The sequence below is a fragment of the Takifugu flavidus genome, chromosome 14 (genome assembly GCF_003711565.1).
Source record: "Takifugu flavidus isolate HTHZ2018 chromosome 14, ASM371156v2, whole genome shotgun sequence".
Lineage (NCBI taxonomy): Eukaryota > Metazoa > Chordata > Actinopteri > Tetraodontiformes > Tetraodontidae > Takifugu > Takifugu flavidus.
The window spans coordinates 8682526-8699268 of NC_079533.1; the positions used below are offsets into that span (position 1 = coordinate 8682526).

Sequence of the window (16743 nt, forward strand, 5' to 3'; positions counted from 1 at the left end):
TGACGATTGCATTGATTAGTTTTGTCATTTATTTCATGATTTTATCTCTCTTTAAATAAAGGTTGCGGTGATGAGGCTGAGAATGACGCCACTTCCGGTCCAAGTGATCATCTGAACAACTGTTGGTGTTCAGCACAACTGCTCAACACCTGAGGCTTATTTTTATATTGTTCCCAGGAAATCCAAAATGTCGTTACTGCATCTGTAGGAATATGAATCGAACCCAAGGGGACAGCAGATCTACCCAATGAATGACGGCGCTGATGGCCTTGACGGCGCAAAGACTTTCTATTGGCTGACAGGAGGATACGTCACACGCGATGCTTCCGGTGTCAGCACCAGGCTGAATGTGAGACATTTACGGCACCCTTAGAGTGTAGGGAAATTTGAATTCCACTCATTCCGGCTTTTCATTTTTGGGCCTTGCAGTGATGTTTATTATGAATTATTGTTTTTCTCCTGTAAAATGGTGTACATAATAGTATAAAGTTAATATTGAAGACGTTATAAGCACAAAATAATTCAAAGTTAAATGACATCGTACAAGATCCCCGGAACGAAAGAATAATAAAAGTGTACAGCCATTAGATGTTAAAATAGCAAAATAAACAAATAAACGACCTTAACGTTGATTATACCCCCGCTCTCTGTTCTGTTGTACAGTAAAGAAGTTGAAATCTTTCTGAATTCCAAGTTTACGTTACGTCATGAAGTAACCACGTCCACACCTTGATGCGCTGCTGTTTGACCACTGAGGAGCCAGCAGACGGAAATAGGACACAGCGGCTGTCTTCAGTGCCGCCACCGACCCCGGCCAACACAGCGGCCGCTCTCCCGACTTTCCCCCGCTATGAATCGCAGTCGTGTCTGGAAGCAGGCCTGAATTCCCCCGCATTTGCCCTCCCCACCCACCGCGATGGATTTCATTCTAAGCGGGGTGGCGGCATGCGGAGCGTGTCTGTTCACCAACCCGCTGGAGGTCGTCAAAACCCGCATGCAGCTGCAGGGAGAGCTGCAGAGCCGCGGCTCCTACCAGGTTTACTACCGCAACGTGTTCCACGCTTTTTACACCATCGGGAAAGTGGACGGACTGGCAGCCTTACAGAAGGGACTGGCACCGGGCTTAGTCTACCAGTTCTTCATGAACGGGGTTCGGCTGGGCTCGTACGCCATCATCGAGTCGTCCGGGTACATCCACACCAATGGCCGGGTCAGCGCGGCGAAGAGCACCGTCGCTGGGTCGGTGGCTGGTGTGGTGGGAGCCGTGATGGGCAGCCCCATATATTTGGTCAGTGGCCTATTTCTGCGGCTTCTTTAAGTACTTGCAGATGAATTAACCCCAAATGTAACTTTTGTCAGGTGAAAACTCATCTCCAGAGCCAGGCGACCTCATCCATAGCAGTGGGACATCAGTATAAACATCAGGTACAGGAACACCGAGGATTTCAAGAAGGAAGGGCCCGCAAAAATAACCAGTTCTTCCACTTTGGGATAGGGCATGATCCACGCTTTAAGAGCCATCTACAAGGAACACGGCGTCATCGGGCTGTGGAGAGGCTCCAGTGCGGCCGTGGCCAGGGTCAGCGTGGGGTCAGCGGCACAGCTCTCCACGTTCTCCTCCTCCAAGGAGATGGTGGTTGACTTTCAGGTTAGAATGGTCTGACCTTCTAGATATTCACAAGCAACCAATCCGGGACAGCGAGGCCATCTTTCAAATTAAAACCCTTATTTGGTGCTAGTTGCGTGTGTAGGTTTGTAGTCAGGGCCTCTTAGTGGAATCTGACTTAAAGCAGGGTCAAATAACCACACATTTCACTCTTGCTCGCTCCTGGTGGAAACATTTACAGGATCATGTGAATGAACGCTGGAGGGTGCACCATGACGCAAGAGTTTTTATATGTAAATACTTTGGTTGGCTGTTCGAGTGAGTGGGTGGGCTACAGGGCAGTACTTGTGACACTGACAAAGCACCAGACATTGTTCTGGAATTGAATTTCGACACCTTTCGCTGGGCCCCCTGAAAACATGTGGGTTACATAACTGACCAGTGGGACCCTGGCTGCTCTTAGAAAGCTGTAACATCAGTTCAGGAGCAGGATACGCGTGCGTAATGTTTCATTTTTAAGCACCTTTTCCAGCGCCCCCGACACACATAAGTGACCTCTCAGGATACGTGTGCGGCTGGAGCACGTGCACTGTTGTTCTCACGCCGTTGGTTCTGCTCAGGTGTTCCCGAAGGACAGCTGGTTGGTGGGGTTGACCGCCGGCATGATCAGCAGCGTGGTGGTGGTGATGGCCATGACGCCCTTCGATGTGGTCAGCACGCGACTCTACAACCAGCCCGTGGATCACTTGGGAAAGGCAAGCAGGTTTTTTGGTTGTTTTTTTTTTAAATGGGCGATGTTTTTCTATTTATTTTTGTCTGATGGGTCTTGAACTTGGATTTCAGGGGCAGCTTTATAAAGGTTTCGTCGACTGCTTCTCGAAGACGCTGAGGAAGGAGGGCGTGGTGGGGCTCTACAAAGGCCTGGGGGCCTCGTATTTCCGGCTGGGCCCTCACACCATCCTGTCCTTGTTCTTCTGGCACGAGCTTCGTAAGATGTACCAGCAGGTCAGATAGCACCTGGGATCACCACGGTCATGGGTAACTCGGTAGGTTTGAAGAGTGTAAGCGAAAGGTCTTGTTGTGAAGGAGACCCTAATTATTATTATGGGATAGATGCAGTGGGAGAAGTTCTGTCCTCTGTTTGACAGACGTGCTTCAGGATTTGTTTAATGGACTTTAATTCAGATGTGATATGAAATGGTGCCTGAACAGGTCGCGCAGACACAGACGTTCAATCGTTTATGCCATTCCAAACAAGAGAAAGTGTCAAGTATTTAAAGGATAGGCATGTAAATGAAGCAAACTGAGGATCACTGACTAGGCTAGCCAAGTAAAACCTAACTTTGTGAAGTCCTATTAATGACCTTTACTGACCTCTATTTATTTAACTGAAGTTTAGAAACGTTACATAGCTTTTTAATGTCAATAGTCGATGCAACAGACCGTTTATCACGGTTACTGACTTATGAATTACACTCCAAACTGAGGTAAGCCAGGCGTGTTTCAGGGCAGATATTTAAGAAGAAAAGAAAGACTTTTCTTAATGAATGGAATTATTACGGCAGGTTATTCTGTTGCTTTTTCAACAGTTCCTCTTGGGGAACAAACCAAAAAGATAAAGGAAAGGTTTCCTTCTTTAGCGTCACTGTAAAGAGCCGCTCATGCAGTGAAACTGCTCAAGAAGTGAACGGTGAATGAAGTGATGTGTTTGGTGGTTTCAAAAATAAGAGGCAGCGACATGTTGTGATTGTGTTTCTGGTGGATAAAACTACCTCCGCCTGAGTATTAACTCTTCATTTATAACACAGGGAACAAGGGACACAGCTCCAGTTGTACAGTAGTTTAAATACTTCATTGATGCTTATTTTATTACTCTAAATTTTACTGCCATTCTGTCATGCCGCTAAAAAACGCCAAAGGCTGCGACCCTTTTTATCCATTTGATGGTTAGCTTGCCTATTTAAAATGCCTTTATTTTATTATGTTTTACACTGACACTGGACTAACGCAGCAGTTGGTCAGCGAGCGTGACGTCCTGGCTGAAAACACTCCAGTTTGTATCTGTGTGCCTTAATCACTCATCCACAATAAACTGTAGTGGAGATCTGTTTGACTTTAAACTAATTTTTAACAACTTTACTGCCGTCTTCAGCGTCACTTAGACAGGGGAAAAACCCATATGACCTTCAAACGAACTCGAATAAAACGTATCATGGGTGTGGAAAGTGTGTTGGTAGCACACCAAAAAAGTAATTATGGGCCAATGAGGGACTTTTTTTTGTTAAGTACACAGAACTCTGCAGTCAGCTAAGACCTACTTTTGAGGATCTGGTGCCTAAGAAGAATTCCACATGTGATTTCCTTAGTGTATTTTCATATTTTATGCCAGTTTTATTTAGCATGTTTATTCGGTCTAAAATGCCTGTGAGCGATTGTTCATGTTTCTGCTTTGTTTTTGCAATGTCCAATGGTCAAAATGGGTCCGAACTGTGTTCAGACGCTGACAGGTCACATACGTTGGTTATTCTCATTCAGAGTTTAACTCGGAAGGGAAAACAAATGTTGCTTTGTGATGGTAGCTACAACAACCTGGTTGCACCTGTGGCTGAGGTGTTGTGGCTGTTAATCTTAGATTCTAATTAATAGAGTTTTAATTTTTGAAGTAATGATCATGTAATGCACTCCAAATCTTGAGCATTATTTTCAACACTGCGCTGAAAAAGCAAATAAACTTTCCAAGCAATTTCTGGTGGACTCTGATGGTTCCCTGTGCTGCCCGTTGGAGGCAGAGTTGCATCAACACACCCGAAGCTTCCTTACCTTCTTAAAGATGTTGTTCAGAACCAGTGTTACATTATGTTGTTGGAACAAATCAGTAGGAAATATTTCTGCTGGTTTCCACCAACTGATGAAAAAGCCAAACTAACATCTTCAGCTTTTATCTTTTCTGACATTTTTACATTGACTTAGATCATTAAGAACATTTTTAAAAAGTGTTTTTGCCTGAAATGGTGCTGTAAAGATGGCCCACCCACTAAATGAGGAGGATCTTGGTTTGTGCTGAGGAAATGTTCATTTATTTGGAGTTACCCCGGTCGCTCTAGAGGGGAGTGAGAGCCAGCTCAACTCTGAATTCATGCCCTTAGAGACATTTTATAATTGATTAGAATTGAAAGTAGTTAAACGCTCAACTAATGAGATCATTCAGTTTGACAGACGGGCACTTTTACATCAGGGTGGCAGAAAAACAGGCGGCCGGTGCCGGTGGACGGTGTTAGACGCCTTTCAGTTTGTCCCGGCGGAGTTCCTGCATCCAAGCTCAGGTGTTGCCAGGCAACACTGGACAGCTTGTTGGTAGTGCCTGGGTTCGCCTCCATCACCAACATCAGAACACCGATCTTTTTCACTAAACTTTGATTTTTACACATCCTGACGCCTTTTTAAACTGAAGTGAATCCACAAAAGGAGCTGTCGGCTTTCCCCCTCGACTCCAGAGTTGACTGGGAAGGTTTTGTAGACGTCTACCTGTTCCGGTTTTTAAGGATGGTCTTCCTGCTCCTGTAACAGCAGATCTGAGCCAGGAGGACGCAGCTCACGCAGGTCGACAGTATGTGAGCCGCAGTGAGAAAGAAGCTTTCTCTCTCCTTCAAAAACAGATAAAGTAAATAAAGGGAAGCCTGTTACCCCTGTGAGAAGAATTATTGTTGTTATTACTTTTATCGTTTCAATGCTATAGTAAGTATAGTAAGTAGATTTAGAATGTTTAATCAAAAGGAATGTATGAGTGTTTGAATCAAGTATTGTAGCTGTTATGTACCCAGCACTGGGAGGTATCATGTTCAAGGACACGAGGAAGTCGTAGAGATAGAAGGAGAAGGAATCATGAGGTCAGATTGATACAAATCTTGTGTGCACCAAATAAAAGAGGAGAGCGAGCAGCAGACGGACGGAGTTGAGAGAGGAAGCTTGAACTGCTCGTCAGCTCTCCCTTGCAAGGCCTCCTGTTGTTTGTGTGGTTGATCTGAGTCTAGTGAACGAACAGCGCGGGTGACCAAACATCACCCTCACACCCCTCAGGATGTGGGGATTGGAGTGGTGTGCAAAACCGTGTGTACTACCTGTAGGGTCACAAAGGTGAGACCCAGAGACCCCGCACATGACAGGAGCACAGACGCACTGGAAAGCTGGCCCGTGTGGCCGTTAATGTGGTTCATTCTCGCCTGGAAACCCTGGAAATGAAACCAGTCCATCCAGATATAATTACTCAGGACCTGCTACTGATAGAGTAATTAGGGCACGACAGGTTAAATTATTACCTTGCTGGCAATTGCTGCAGCCAACCTGGACTCGTGCAGCAGTGAGACGACTGCTGCAGCTGCGTAGGAACCCAGAAGGAACATGGCAGCGGTGTAGGCCGAGAGGAGCCACAATCCTGCAAAAGAAAATCCAGTGAAGAAGAAAACAAGCTGGAACATGACACCCCAGAGACCTTCAGCAGGTTCTTTTCTATGTAATCCCCAATTACGTATGATCGCCACAGGGTGGCGCTACAGCAAAGCAGCAGAGACGTATCAGGAAAACCTCTGAGTGGAGAAAGAACAGTCAAAATAAGCAAGTTCTCTTCACATCCAAATACCTTTCATGGTTTTGCCACGATAGTGCACGATGAGGAAGACGATAGCTACGCTCTGGACCAACGTGAGGAGCCTCTCACCCCAGGAACTGGAGAGCAGGACCAGTGAAACAAAGTTAACCATCAACATGAGCCACTAGCAACACTGAATGCTCATCACATGCGTACTAGAGTGGGAAGCTGTTGGCTGCGGCGTACAGGACGGGACAGGAGCAGGCATACAGCTGCAGGAGGGCAGAGGTCAGACTCAGACCCGCAGCGCTTCTTCTCCACAGGATCTTCAGCAGCTGAGGCAGCTGTTCTGCGGGGGGAGGGGGGGTCAAGAAGGACTTTCATGATAGGCTCAAGCATTTCAAGATCCGTGCTGTGAAATGCTGTCAGGGGTGAAGAGGTTTGCAGACGTCTCACCCAGTAGAGCGTCCAGTAAGATCCAGAATCCAAATATCTTGTTCAGCACAAACACAAAGCAGGCCACTGAGGCACAAGAGAGACGGGATCACACCAAACGATCACGCGCATTCAATATTTAGCATTTCCCTGTGGACTCTGAAAATTGATGCCATAATTAGCATTACTGTTAAAACCCTAAAATGAAGGAAGAAGATACGGATTCATATGTACACATTCATCAGTACCACATTTATTACACCATCTGTAACTGACACAAACACAGATGTTCGAGGTGCTGGTAAATTCTGGTTAAATGCTAACAGCTAAGCTAATGCGATCAGTGATTTTAAAACATACAGCGTTGGTGGTAATCAACTTTAACCTTCAGTGAGGTGAAAGACAGTTATTACCTACATTTACAGAACATTTGTACTATTTACATGCGTCAGAGCACATTTTTGGCTTGTATGTTTGCTTGACAGCGTGATGTAAAAACCAACACATGCTCGGCCCCTCCGCTACAATCACCCAGCTTACTGGAATGTTTTTAGTCACAACGCTCAATCTTCGGCATCTAGGTGTCCTTCACCAGCAAGTTAAGGACATTTCACTCATACCACAGCAATATTTCCCAGTAAAAAGTCTCACCGTGTGGATGGAACTCGACAAAAAATGTCTCGTAACATTTCTCTGGCATTAAAAAGGAGACCAGGAACTCTTTGATGGTCATCGTGGGTCGACTGCAGCTCTGTCAGGCGTGTCAAAGGTTGCCCCGTGTTTACAGTGGTAGGGGATGAAGCAGCCAACTGTGTATGTGTGTGTGCCTGTGTGTGTGTTCAGGAGTGGGGGGGTGGCAGATTCATTGTTCTTCAGTGGGATAAAAGTGAAGCCCTCCAGTGAGCAGCTCATCACAAATATCCTGGCGGGGCTGCAGGAGCAGATGCAAAATTAAAGGCTCTGAAGGTCGTATCTGGAGTCCCCAGCTATCACTAATTCTAGAAGATGAGCTTTCTTTTTTTAAGTATTCTGGAATGATCCTCCCAGAGTTCACATCTTAACTCCCCCGACACATCTGTCAGGCCACTGTACGTCTGGAAGGCCTTACGCAGGACGTTTTGGCCCATTTAGAATGTCTGAACACTCGTTCCTCCGTTCCAGATTATATTCCTGTACCTATATGAACTTCTTGCACTGTGCTGTGGCCAAGACTGTTGGATTATAAATTTGCATCTATAAGTCAAAGTCAGACAGATCATTTGCATGAGCGCTAATGTCATCAAGTAACCAAGGATTTAGACAGCGGCCTCAGGCCTCAGGCTGACAACGTGCTGCTTGATTTATATTAAACATTAACTTCACTGCACAGGTGAGAGATGATACGATGGCTCGGTATTGATTGGGAATGTCACCCACAATGGTAAACATGTTGAAATCGACCTTTGCGGTGAGTGGGACAGTTTCTAGAGTTTCTGTTGAGATAGAAGAGACAATGGACAGATCTGAAGTTCACTTGGACAGCTGTGCTGCTTTCTCTTTCTCCAGATGTTTTTGCTGCTCTGAGAGTGGGCGCTGTGCTGCCAAATGGCTTATGGGATGTGGTCCGGATGTTGGAGTTCCTGCTCGGCCCCGTTGGAGGGGGTCCACTGAGACCTGAAGGTCTGTAGCAGGAAAGCGCTGGTGTGTTTGTCTTCCTGATGGTGACCGCCTGTCTGAGGACTTTGCTCTTTGCCTGTGAACGAGCTCCCGGTCGGCGCAGCGGTTTCTTTTACGATCTCCAAAACTTTTATCCATTCCTCTTTGCCTTTCACAGGCAGGAAACATACATGCTGGGAAACTTCATTTTGAGGTCCTTTATATTTGGATGAGCTCTTAAAAATACTGTGAAAGCAGCCTGGGATAAAACCTGAGAAAAGGTCAACCTCTGGTTGTTGTTCTTTTAACAATGCACGATTTGTTTTTGGCTCTTTTGCCGTTGACGCCCATTAGTGCTTTTCGCCCCGCAGATATCCCTTTAAAAAGGATGGAGTGTGTTCGGTAAACACGCTGCCGTTCTGTCCTGCCCTGTGCAAAGAACAAAACTGCTGTCGGTCTGTTTTAAAACAGGCTTTCATATTAACCAGCCCAACGTTGAGACATTAAAGAGGAAGTTCACCCCAATCTGCGCGCCCACTCGTCCCAGGGGTGCGTTGAGCTACAACCAAGCCCAATAAAAATCAGTGAGGAATGCCAAACATTACCCACAATTCCACAGCTGCTGTACAACAAGCCTGTGTCAGTGTGTAACCGTGTAACCCTGTAAGCAAACACGGCTGAGAGCCACCACAATAACGGTGTGAATGCACCGAGGCTAAAACGTGTCAATAAATAAATATCCCCGGCACCAAGTTGAAGCTTTTGGGACACGTACACTCTTATTTTGTTCTGTTAATTTTTGACTTCAGGTTAGTTTTTGTTAAGATTTTGGCAGAATTTCCAACTGTAATGCTCTCTCTCTCTCTCTTTTTGGAATTCCTGATGAGCACCTTTACCCCGGTTAACCTCGAGTTCACCCGGACGTTCCTCAGAGATGTCTCATGCTTCCAAATAGCCATCTATTCTTAGTCCTATTTGCAGAGGTTGAGCCCAGCGGCTAAACTCACAAATGTGGCACTTCCTGTCCGCGTGAAACCGCCCACCCAGAGTTTTGTCATTTATCAACAGTTTATATCAGTTACATCTCGTGTTATGTGGTGCCAGGCAGGTCCAATGTCTGCGCTCTGCTCTGACCCCATGCTGACATTTCAGCTGCACAGCAGACGAGTGAAGTTCAAACTGTCTCATGTAGTAAAATCATCACCCGTCATTATTTCCTGTGAGAATAGTAAAGAGCAGAGATTTGACTATGATAAACATTCGGCTCACTGAATCACTCATCTCTGTGACAGTCGACGACAATGACTCACCGCTTTGAAGGACTTTTTTCTAATCGTTATATTTTTTTATTGTGTTTTACAAAACAAAGTCTCCTATGGATACCATGGGATGAGTCATGTGGTTTCCACAGCGCCTCCGCAGCCTATCCCGACTTCTGTTTGTCCATGTTATCAGCTTGTCGTCACGTATGCCACACCCTGGACCTGCTCTCCATATTTAGTGCAAATTCAGCCTCTTTCCTCTGAAAGAGTTTTAGGCACAGCTTCTGACTGGATCTGCTCAAGGGCAAGGAAGCGCTACACCATGTGCACTGGAAAATGTTCCCGCTTCATCGCTGTGGCCCTGTACCCGCTGGCGCTGCTGGCCATCATCTGTAATATCGTGCTGTTTTTCCCTGACGGGGACACCAAATACGCCAAAGATGATCACATCACAGAGGAGGTGAAATATATGGGGGGAGTCATCGGAGGGGGTGTCATGGTAAGTCTATATGCTTTTATAATATGCATGCGGGTTTAAATGGAGGCATCTCCTGGCGATTTTTAAGATAAAAATGAAGAAAGACACAAAAGCCCGGCCATGTAACGAATGTTATAAGTGTGTGTAAGAAAAAGCTGCACTGTTGACTGTAGTGCTGCAGTAAACACTCCTCTCCTGTCACAGGTGTTGCTCCCCGCTCTTTACATCCACCTGACGGGATCACAGAGCTGTTGTGCAAACCGCTGCGGGGTGAGTCGGAAAGTAGAAGTGACCACTCCGGTGCACCGCGAAGTAAACAGCATCGGCAGTACACTTCTCATTTCCCATTGGCTTTTTTAAGATCATTTAAAAAGAACCTTTTGAGTTTCCTTCGAGGTCGTGTATGGGTATAGCAGGGCCGTACAGTGCTGCCAGTCTTCAGACCCCCCCACCTCATCTGCTCATTAAAGTATCGGAAGGCCTGTTTTAATCACCATATGACTGTAGAATGACAGTTAGCATCTGTAAAGGCCAAAGAGGTAGAACCTCATTAATGATTAAAGAAGGCAGTTTTTAAAAAAAATAAAATATCTACTGAAAAAAAGTTTTTAAAAAAAACTGCGAGGAAGAAGAAAGGTAAAGATAAGATCTAGGTCCACCTCAAACAGATAATTTATATGACAGTTCAATAATAACCCGAGGAAGGTGTGACTAACTGACATTCGTGTTCTCAACCTTGTCTAATCGCTTTATCTCCTCAGATGTTCTTATCAATAGCATTTGCTGCAGTGGGTGTGATTGGCGGGCTGTACAGTACTGTCGTGGCGGGGCTGGGTTTGCAGAATGGGCCTCTCTGCAAAGTCTTGGTGATTTGGACGACACCATTCAAAGAAGTGTAAGAGTGTTTTATCAATGGCATATTTAAAATAGCTCCAAAGTCCAGTTTGTTCATCGGTTCTGTGGGGTTTTTTTCTTCACAGGAGCACCAATTACTTGAGTGACTCTTCAATGTGGACATCGTGCACAGCACCCGACAACATTGTGCCGTTCCATATTGGCCTGTTCGCTACCCTGTTGGCCGTAAGTTGTCTGGAGGTCGTCCTTTGCGCCATTCAGATGATCAATGGTCTGTTTGGTTGCCTGTGTGGAACATGCACTGAGAAGGGGGTATGTTGGAGCAAATTATGAGTTCATTATACGAGGGTCACATTGGTAAAAAAAAACAACTTGTTTTTAAATTGCTGCTTTTGTTTCCAGCCTCTGTAAACAGCGACTCAACGCTGACACCTCCTGGCTGACTCCAGTACTGCACCACGTCGCCATACGTTCGTCGTCTTTTGAGATTCTTTTATATTTTGTGTATTCCACAACAGAATGTGTTTTAATTTTTTTGTTGATTGTAAATAAATTCTTTTTAAATATAATCTAAACTGAAGTCAAAACTAAATGTCAAATCACACAGTATTTCCCACAGGACTTTTGCCTTTGCGAGTTTTGAATTTCACCATTGAAAAAGGATGAAGAGCAGAACAAAAGAAATGAAATCAATAGAATCACACACAAGATACTGCAAAGCGCACTTTATTTGTGGCTGTTTTTCAAATGGTTGATTGAAATCATTAAGACCAGTGCTGATATTCCTCATTACAGGGATACTGGCACTCAGAGTCCTCAAAACTATTTACTTTACACAGTGTGAATAGCACATTTGAAAAGGCAAACGTTAACACTACGCAACGTATCGTAAACTTTTGTAGCATAAAAGCCACTGCATTTGTGCGTGTTCTTATAAATAAACAGGTGACAATTAGGCTACGCACCTTTTACCATCTTTTGGAGTGTAAAAATGTCCCTTTTGTGTACTTTAGCTACAGATGTTTGTGCATAAGGAACAGAGATGATTGGCAGCAAAAACAGGTTCTTGTCCAGATAACCGCCTGAACATTGTTGAGGTAAATCACAGCAACTGGATGCTGGCAAGTTTATAGAGTTATTACAACTCTGAATTCTAAAAAGATGTTTTAAAACGTTAAAATTTGCTAAAATGTTAATATATCCGTTCAAAGTACTTCAATCAAACTGCTTCATCATGAGCTTCCGGCTGACCTCATAACCCAGGAACAGAGCTCCATTTGCAGGGAAGGTGCGAACCATCGTCGGGGCAAGACCAGAGTAGAGCGCCCTGACACCTAAATAACAAACACACCCTTTATGTTCTGATAACATCCACCAATTGACCGCAACTAAATATAAAACCAGCCTCGGATACCAACCTTCAGCACGAGCGATGGCGGTGAAAGTCCCGAAGAACCCGGCCTGTTTTCCTGTCATAGACATGACCTGGATCCGAGATTTGACGCAATCCATAGGGTAGACCACCAGCCAGAGGCACGCGCCCCCCAAACCCCCACTGAAGATGACTGGAGCCGCACCTTCAATAGTGACACAAGATAGACCAACAGTCTGTCAACCTGTGTTTAAAAGGAGGATCCATTATGAGGATCCACATCAGGATGGTGTCAGCAGCCCATGATAAAACTATTTACACAGTAAAAGTTCTCATGGTGCAGGAGGGGGGGTTCACATAGCATCTGTCTCCTGTAATATTGGTCACGTGCACCATTTGAGGTATTACCTATGTCCTCTTTGTCGCATTTCATGTAGTTTGCAAACATGGTGCGGCTCAGCTCGTAGGCCCCAAAGAAGCAGAAGTAGCCGGGGACTTCTCTGGCTATGGTGGTGGTCAGACCCTGGAAGAACCCCTGCGGACCCTCGTTCTTCATAATGGACTTGACCACTGACCACACCGAACTTCACGAAGAACACAGTAAAACACAGGGGGAAAAAACCATGATCAAGCACGCTTAACCCCTTATGTTTGAGGCATAAGACAAGCGAATAACATTCAGAATTTCACCATTAAATTAGAGCTTTTAAAAGAGCAAAATGGATACTTTATATTTATCGGTGACACATTGCAATAAAAATATCAGTAGAAATAAAGTAATTTTTACTGTTTGAAATGACGTACTTGTTGCTTTTTGCTATCTTTCCCGATACCTCCATCTCATACATGGCTTGCAGCCGACACTTGACGAGTTCAGTGGGACAGAGAACGAGAGAAGAGAAGATGGACGCCACAGAACCGGCGCACGCTTTCTGCACATCGCTAAAATAGAGGGAAGCAAAAGGGGTTTTTTCAGACCTTATGTAAACCTCAACAACAGCTTGGGTAACCTTTCCAGACACCCACCTCAGCGCAGCATCGCTGCGAAGCCCAGCTGCGAACCGAATGACCTGCTGGCAGAAGCCGTAGCTCATGAAGAGCACGGAGTTTTCGGCGATGTTAGCCACCAAAGCTGGGGTGGTGCCTTGATAGAGGCCACGCAGTCCCACTTGTTTATAGGTGGTCGTGATACAATCTATGAAACCCTTGTACATATTTGGGAAGGTCTGCATTTTGACCTTTGTAGTGTCCAGAGGCTGCCCGCTAAAGACGCACGCAGCTCCCCCTGGTGGCGAGAATAAGACACTTCATTAGTCCGATATCCAGCTGTACGGTTAAATGAGGCGGCTGTATCATCCCAGTACTGACCAGTGAGCACAGACTAATGTGACTGGGTTTAAAAATAGGAAATAAATTAGATGGCCTCACAGCAGTGATTTAACAAGAAAATGGCTACTGTCCAAAAAAGCTTATCAACTTTTGGATCATAAAAAGCCTTTCTTGTAAGAGTGAGAACAGTAAGCAGCAGCCAAAGTCAATAGAAACTGAAAGAAATGAAGTGGAAAACACACAGAGTCATCAAAAGCGCAATGGCAGGCAGGGGCCTATGGGCACTGGGGAGAAAACAGGAAAAGTGGGAAGATGTAGAAAACATCTACTACTAACTACTAAAATTGTATAATACAATGAGAATGTAGATAAAACAATTTACCTACAGCTCCAGCTGACAGGTCAATAATAGCTTGGACCACTGGATGAGGGGCCATGGTGTCTCTTCTGTTTCCTTGTTAACTGATTAAAAGCAAAAAAAACCCCACAAATGACACATTCAATCACACCATGCACCATTTCAAAGCACCTCATTTAATTTAAACGTGAACAGGGTTAATACGTTTCCTAAAACAGTGTTCCAAGACCGACATGTGCTTTTGAGGACAGGTAGCGGCAGCTGCGTAACAAAGTTCACACTAATAAAACTTCCCCGCATTATGGCAACAGTATTTTTAAGTACTATTTTTGTTCATTCAAAATGTAAGACTCCACCAGTCAAGTTACATAATTAGAAGATTAAAAACCTTTTTTCCTTTTAAAAAGGTCTGTTTTTAACATACAGGTTCAAAAATAGCTTCTGGTATTTTACTACCACATTAAAATTTTATATATTAAGTGTTTCTTTGATAGGGAAAAGGATACTTCCATATGGCGGTAAAAGGGAAATATAGAAAAGAAAATTACTGATGCCAAAAGAACACAGGAGAACAGGCCTGCAAGATGTGACAAAATAACTTTCACTTAAATTTTAAATTGCACTTGTTGCAGTTATTTAACCCAGTTATGGTTTCCTGTTTGAATCACTAACCAATGACATGCCCAAGATGAAAGTTTAGTAAAACACAAAACTTACAACTTGGTCTCTAGTTGTTGCCCTTCAGGTCCGGACACCCATGAAATAGCAAGAGGGCTGCAAAGATATAACATTGTCCACAAATGAGCACACAAAACTTCAACAGTCTTTCTCTCTCTCATCAATCAATCAAAGTTCACCTTAATCTAAACCCATCTGTAACATGTTGCACCCTATCTTGCACACCGTTTACCGGTCAATAAATAGCTAAACCATCATCAGCGACACTCCGATAGCTGATGAGAGAAGTCCTGTGGAGAAGCCCCCGCAAGGAGGACAGAGCGTTACTTCCTGTATCTGCATCACGTGCTTTTCCATCGTCCCAGTACAATTGTAGCGTGTCCTGTATAGAAATGCCAATGATGCAAATATTTGTTCTGCGACATGCAAATGTGAGTAAACATCGCGGTGCATCGTTTATGTCAACAAAGTAAATATTAGGCTTATTATTCTGAAACCACGTATTCCGTAAATTAAACGGAATAATTTACAGTGCTACATTAACGAGCCATAAAAATTAGGCAAAACCTTATGCATGTGTGAAAAAATATATACACGATTTGTTGACACCTTTGTTAAATATGTTGTTGTTGTTGTTGTTGACTATCCTTCAATGATAGTAAATAAAATACAGGCTGAATGTGGGGCAACTATTTCGACAGAACCCCGGAAGTGGGCCACAACATTAGTGTGTTGCTCGTTCTCTTTGTTCAATGTAGCGTTTCTGTCTATTAGTTTGTTCTATGGTGAGAGGTTAAGGCGTAATATCGCCAACTATCTTTAATATATTGTACATCATTAATACATAGCATTTGAGGAAACGCTTATAGATTTTTTTTAGAGTATTGAAATAACCTGCATACGTAGTAAAATTGTGATGTAACCAGTTGACGCTTCTGCTAGCCATTAGCGGTACTGAAGAGTAAAATTACGCCACATGTTGCTGGTTTTGGTGTTGAGGCTATTGGACAATCACTTCAGCAGCCTAATTAGAGCCTAATATATGACTGTACTCATTAGTAATAAGTTCAGCAATACAAAACCTTGTAAAGGGAACACAGTTGTTCCTTCACTGAATTAAGATTAAGATGTACTTTATTCATCCCCGTGGGGAAATTGAATTGCTTTGAGCTATAGCGTATTTGCATAGGTACACAACGTTAAAAAAATTGTTTGGAATATTTATGCATGAAAGGTTTATACAAGGAGTTATAAGGAAAATGGAGATTGTTAGTGTGAGCACAATGAAGGAGGGAGAGGATCTGATGTCCCATTAAAGCAGAATAAAATGCTCAGGTAGTGTATTTAAACATTAAAATAATCTACTAATTTAAATTAGATTGTTGTCAGAGAAGGAAAGTCTTATTTTACAATAATGAACCTCATCATTACCTCAGACATGAAGGTGATGAGACAGGTGAGCAGGACACAACACTGACCTAAATACACAACCTGACATAAAACAAACCTAAACAAAACAACCGCACAAGTATCTTAAAGTCGACTCTTTAAGTCAAAAGCACATTTAACATCATCGCCAAAATTGAACACACCAGACTAAACCAAGAACAGCAAATGGGTTAAAGTTAAAACCTCTGGCAGAGCCTCTCGGGATGCTGCAGCACTTAGAACTCCTCACACCGGCACGTGTTCTCCCACAATGAAAGAATCTGTGGTGGTGACTCAAGGTCAGATACAAAATGTATCTTAGGCAAAACCTTGTCAAATACACTGCTCAGAATAGGGGAACAAAGTGTCCCTGCAATTGTTTTAAATATCATGTGATCAGGAAGATGCACAGAAGGAGGAATACAAGGAAACCCAAATATACTGTAGTTGGTACCCAGGGAGCCAAATGTGCCGTCTTCCTGTTGACCAGTAAAGATGTCAATTCATTTCTCTATTTCTTTTCTCTATTTCTTGTTTAAGACATTGAACTCCTGACAAGCATGACTGAATCTTCAAATTTCAACATCAATTTGGCATTTATGCCTGTGGGAGGCTGGGAGTTAAACACCAAAGGGAGGATTTTGAAAACAACAGAACACGTATGAACAAAGGTCAAGACAGATAATCCTCCTTGTCAATAAATCAAGCCCTTGTCAGTCAGG

At 43.9% G+C, this 16743-nt stretch overlaps 4 protein-coding genes across 6 annotated transcripts; 2 read left to right on the top strand and 2 right to left on the bottom strand.

Moving 5' to 3' along the window:
* The first annotated feature begins 732 nt into the window (after positions 1 to 732).
* slc25a35 (solute carrier family 25 member 35) lies at positions 733 to 4349 on the top strand. The gene is made up of 5 exons (XM_057053933.1): positions 733 to 1288; positions 1360 to 1425; positions 1496 to 1648; positions 2227 to 2361; positions 2450 to 4349. Exons 1-5 carry the CDS (start codon positions 917 to 919, stop codon positions 2618 to 2620), a joined length of 897 nt encoding a protein of 298 aa, XP_056909913.1. The 5' UTR covers positions 733 to 916; the 3' UTR covers positions 2621 to 4349.
* Positions 4026 to 7417, bottom strand: LOC130537264 (mannose-P-dolichol utilization defect 1 protein-like). Its single transcript, XM_057053935.1, has 7 exons — positions 7278 to 7417; positions 6648 to 6713; positions 6408 to 6540; positions 6243 to 6328; positions 5923 to 6038; positions 5725 to 5835; positions 4026 to 5250 (listed from the first exon to the last, which is right to left on the bottom strand). Exons 1-7 carry the CDS (start codon positions 7357 to 7359, stop codon positions 5128 to 5130), a joined length of 717 nt encoding a protein of 238 aa, XP_056909915.1. The 5' UTR covers positions 7360 to 7417; the 3' UTR covers positions 4026 to 5127.
* On the top strand, positions 5833 to 11425 carry tm4sf21a (transmembrane 4 L six family member 21a). Its single transcript, XM_057053934.1, has 5 exons — positions 5833 to 10022; positions 10206 to 10271; positions 10763 to 10896; positions 10982 to 11168; positions 11259 to 11425. Exons 1-5 carry the CDS (start codon positions 9651 to 9653, stop codon positions 11265 to 11267), a joined length of 768 nt encoding a protein of 255 aa, XP_056909914.1. The 5' UTR covers positions 5833 to 9650; the 3' UTR covers positions 11268 to 11425.
* A 141-nt stretch (positions 11426 to 11566) lies between these two features.
* Positions 11567 to 14938, bottom strand: slc25a15b (solute carrier family 25 member 15b). 3 transcript variants are annotated; one of them, XM_057053931.1, is made up of 8 exons: positions 14773 to 14937; positions 14633 to 14689; positions 13944 to 14019; positions 13255 to 13513; positions 13033 to 13170; positions 12637 to 12812; positions 12275 to 12433; positions 11567 to 12190 (listed from the first exon to the last, which is right to left on the bottom strand). In XM_057053931.1, the coding sequence occupies exons 4-8, from the start codon at positions 13458 to 13460 to the stop codon at positions 12072 to 12074; spliced, it is 798 nt and encodes a 265-aa protein (XP_056909911.1). In that variant the 5' UTR covers positions 13461 to 13513; positions 13944 to 14019; positions 14633 to 14689; positions 14773 to 14937; the 3' UTR covers positions 11567 to 12071. The 3 variants fall into 3 exon arrangements, with proteins under 3 accessions (XP_056909911.1, XP_056909910.1, XP_056909909.1); XM_057053930.1 differs by having other exon boundaries at positions 13940 to 14019; XM_057053929.1 differs by having other exon boundaries at positions 13033 to 13513; positions 13940 to 14019; positions 14773 to 14938.
* Between the last annotated feature and the right edge of the window lie 1805 nt (positions 14939 to 16743).

Coding starts and splice junctions, on each gene's coding strand:
- slc25a35 (XM_057053933.1), top strand. CDS start 917: ATGGATTTCATTCTAAGCGGGGTGGCGGCATGCGGAGCGTGTCTGTTC. Junction 1,289..1,359: donor TGGGCAGCCCCATATATTTG/GTCAGTGGCCTA, acceptor AACTTTTGTCAG/GTGAAAACTCATCTCCAGAG. Junction 2,362..2,449: donor CCGTGGATCACTTGGGAAAG/GCAAGCAGGTTT, acceptor CTTGGATTTCAG/GGGCAGCTTTATAAAGGTTT.
- LOC130537264 (XM_057053935.1), bottom strand. CDS start 7,359: ATGACCATCAAAGAGTTCCTGGTCTCCTTTTTAATGCCAGAGAAATGT. Junction 6,541..6,647: donor CTTACTGGACGCTCTACTGG/GTGAGACGTCTG, acceptor CTCCCCCCGCAG/AACAGCTGCCTCAGCTGCTG. Junction 6,039..6,242: donor TCGTGGCAAAACCATGAAAG/GTATTTGGATGT, acceptor TTTCTTTTGCAG/GATTGTGGCTCCTCTCGGCC.
- tm4sf21a (XM_057053934.1), top strand. CDS start 9,651: ATGAGTCATGTGGTTTCCACAGCGCCTCCGCAGCCTATCCCGACTTCT. Junction 10,023..10,205: donor TCATCGGAGGGGGTGTCATG/GTAAGTCTATAT, acceptor CTCCTGTCACAG/GTGTTGCTCCCCGCTCTTTA. Junction 10,272..10,762: donor GTTGTGCAAACCGCTGCGGG/GTGAGTCGGAAA, acceptor TTATCTCCTCAG/ATGTTCTTATCAATAGCATT.
- slc25a15b (XM_057053929.1), bottom strand. CDS start 13,994: ATGGCCCCTCATCCAGTGGTCCAAGCTATTATTGACCTGTCAGCTGGA. Junction 12,813..13,032: donor AAGATAGCAAAAAGCAACAA/GTACGTCATTTC, acceptor TTCTTCGTGAAG/TTCGGTGTGGTCAGTGGTCA. Junction 12,434..12,636: donor ATGCGACAAAGAGGACATAG/GTAATACCTCAA, acceptor TCACTATTGAAG/GTGCGGCTCCAGTCATCTTC.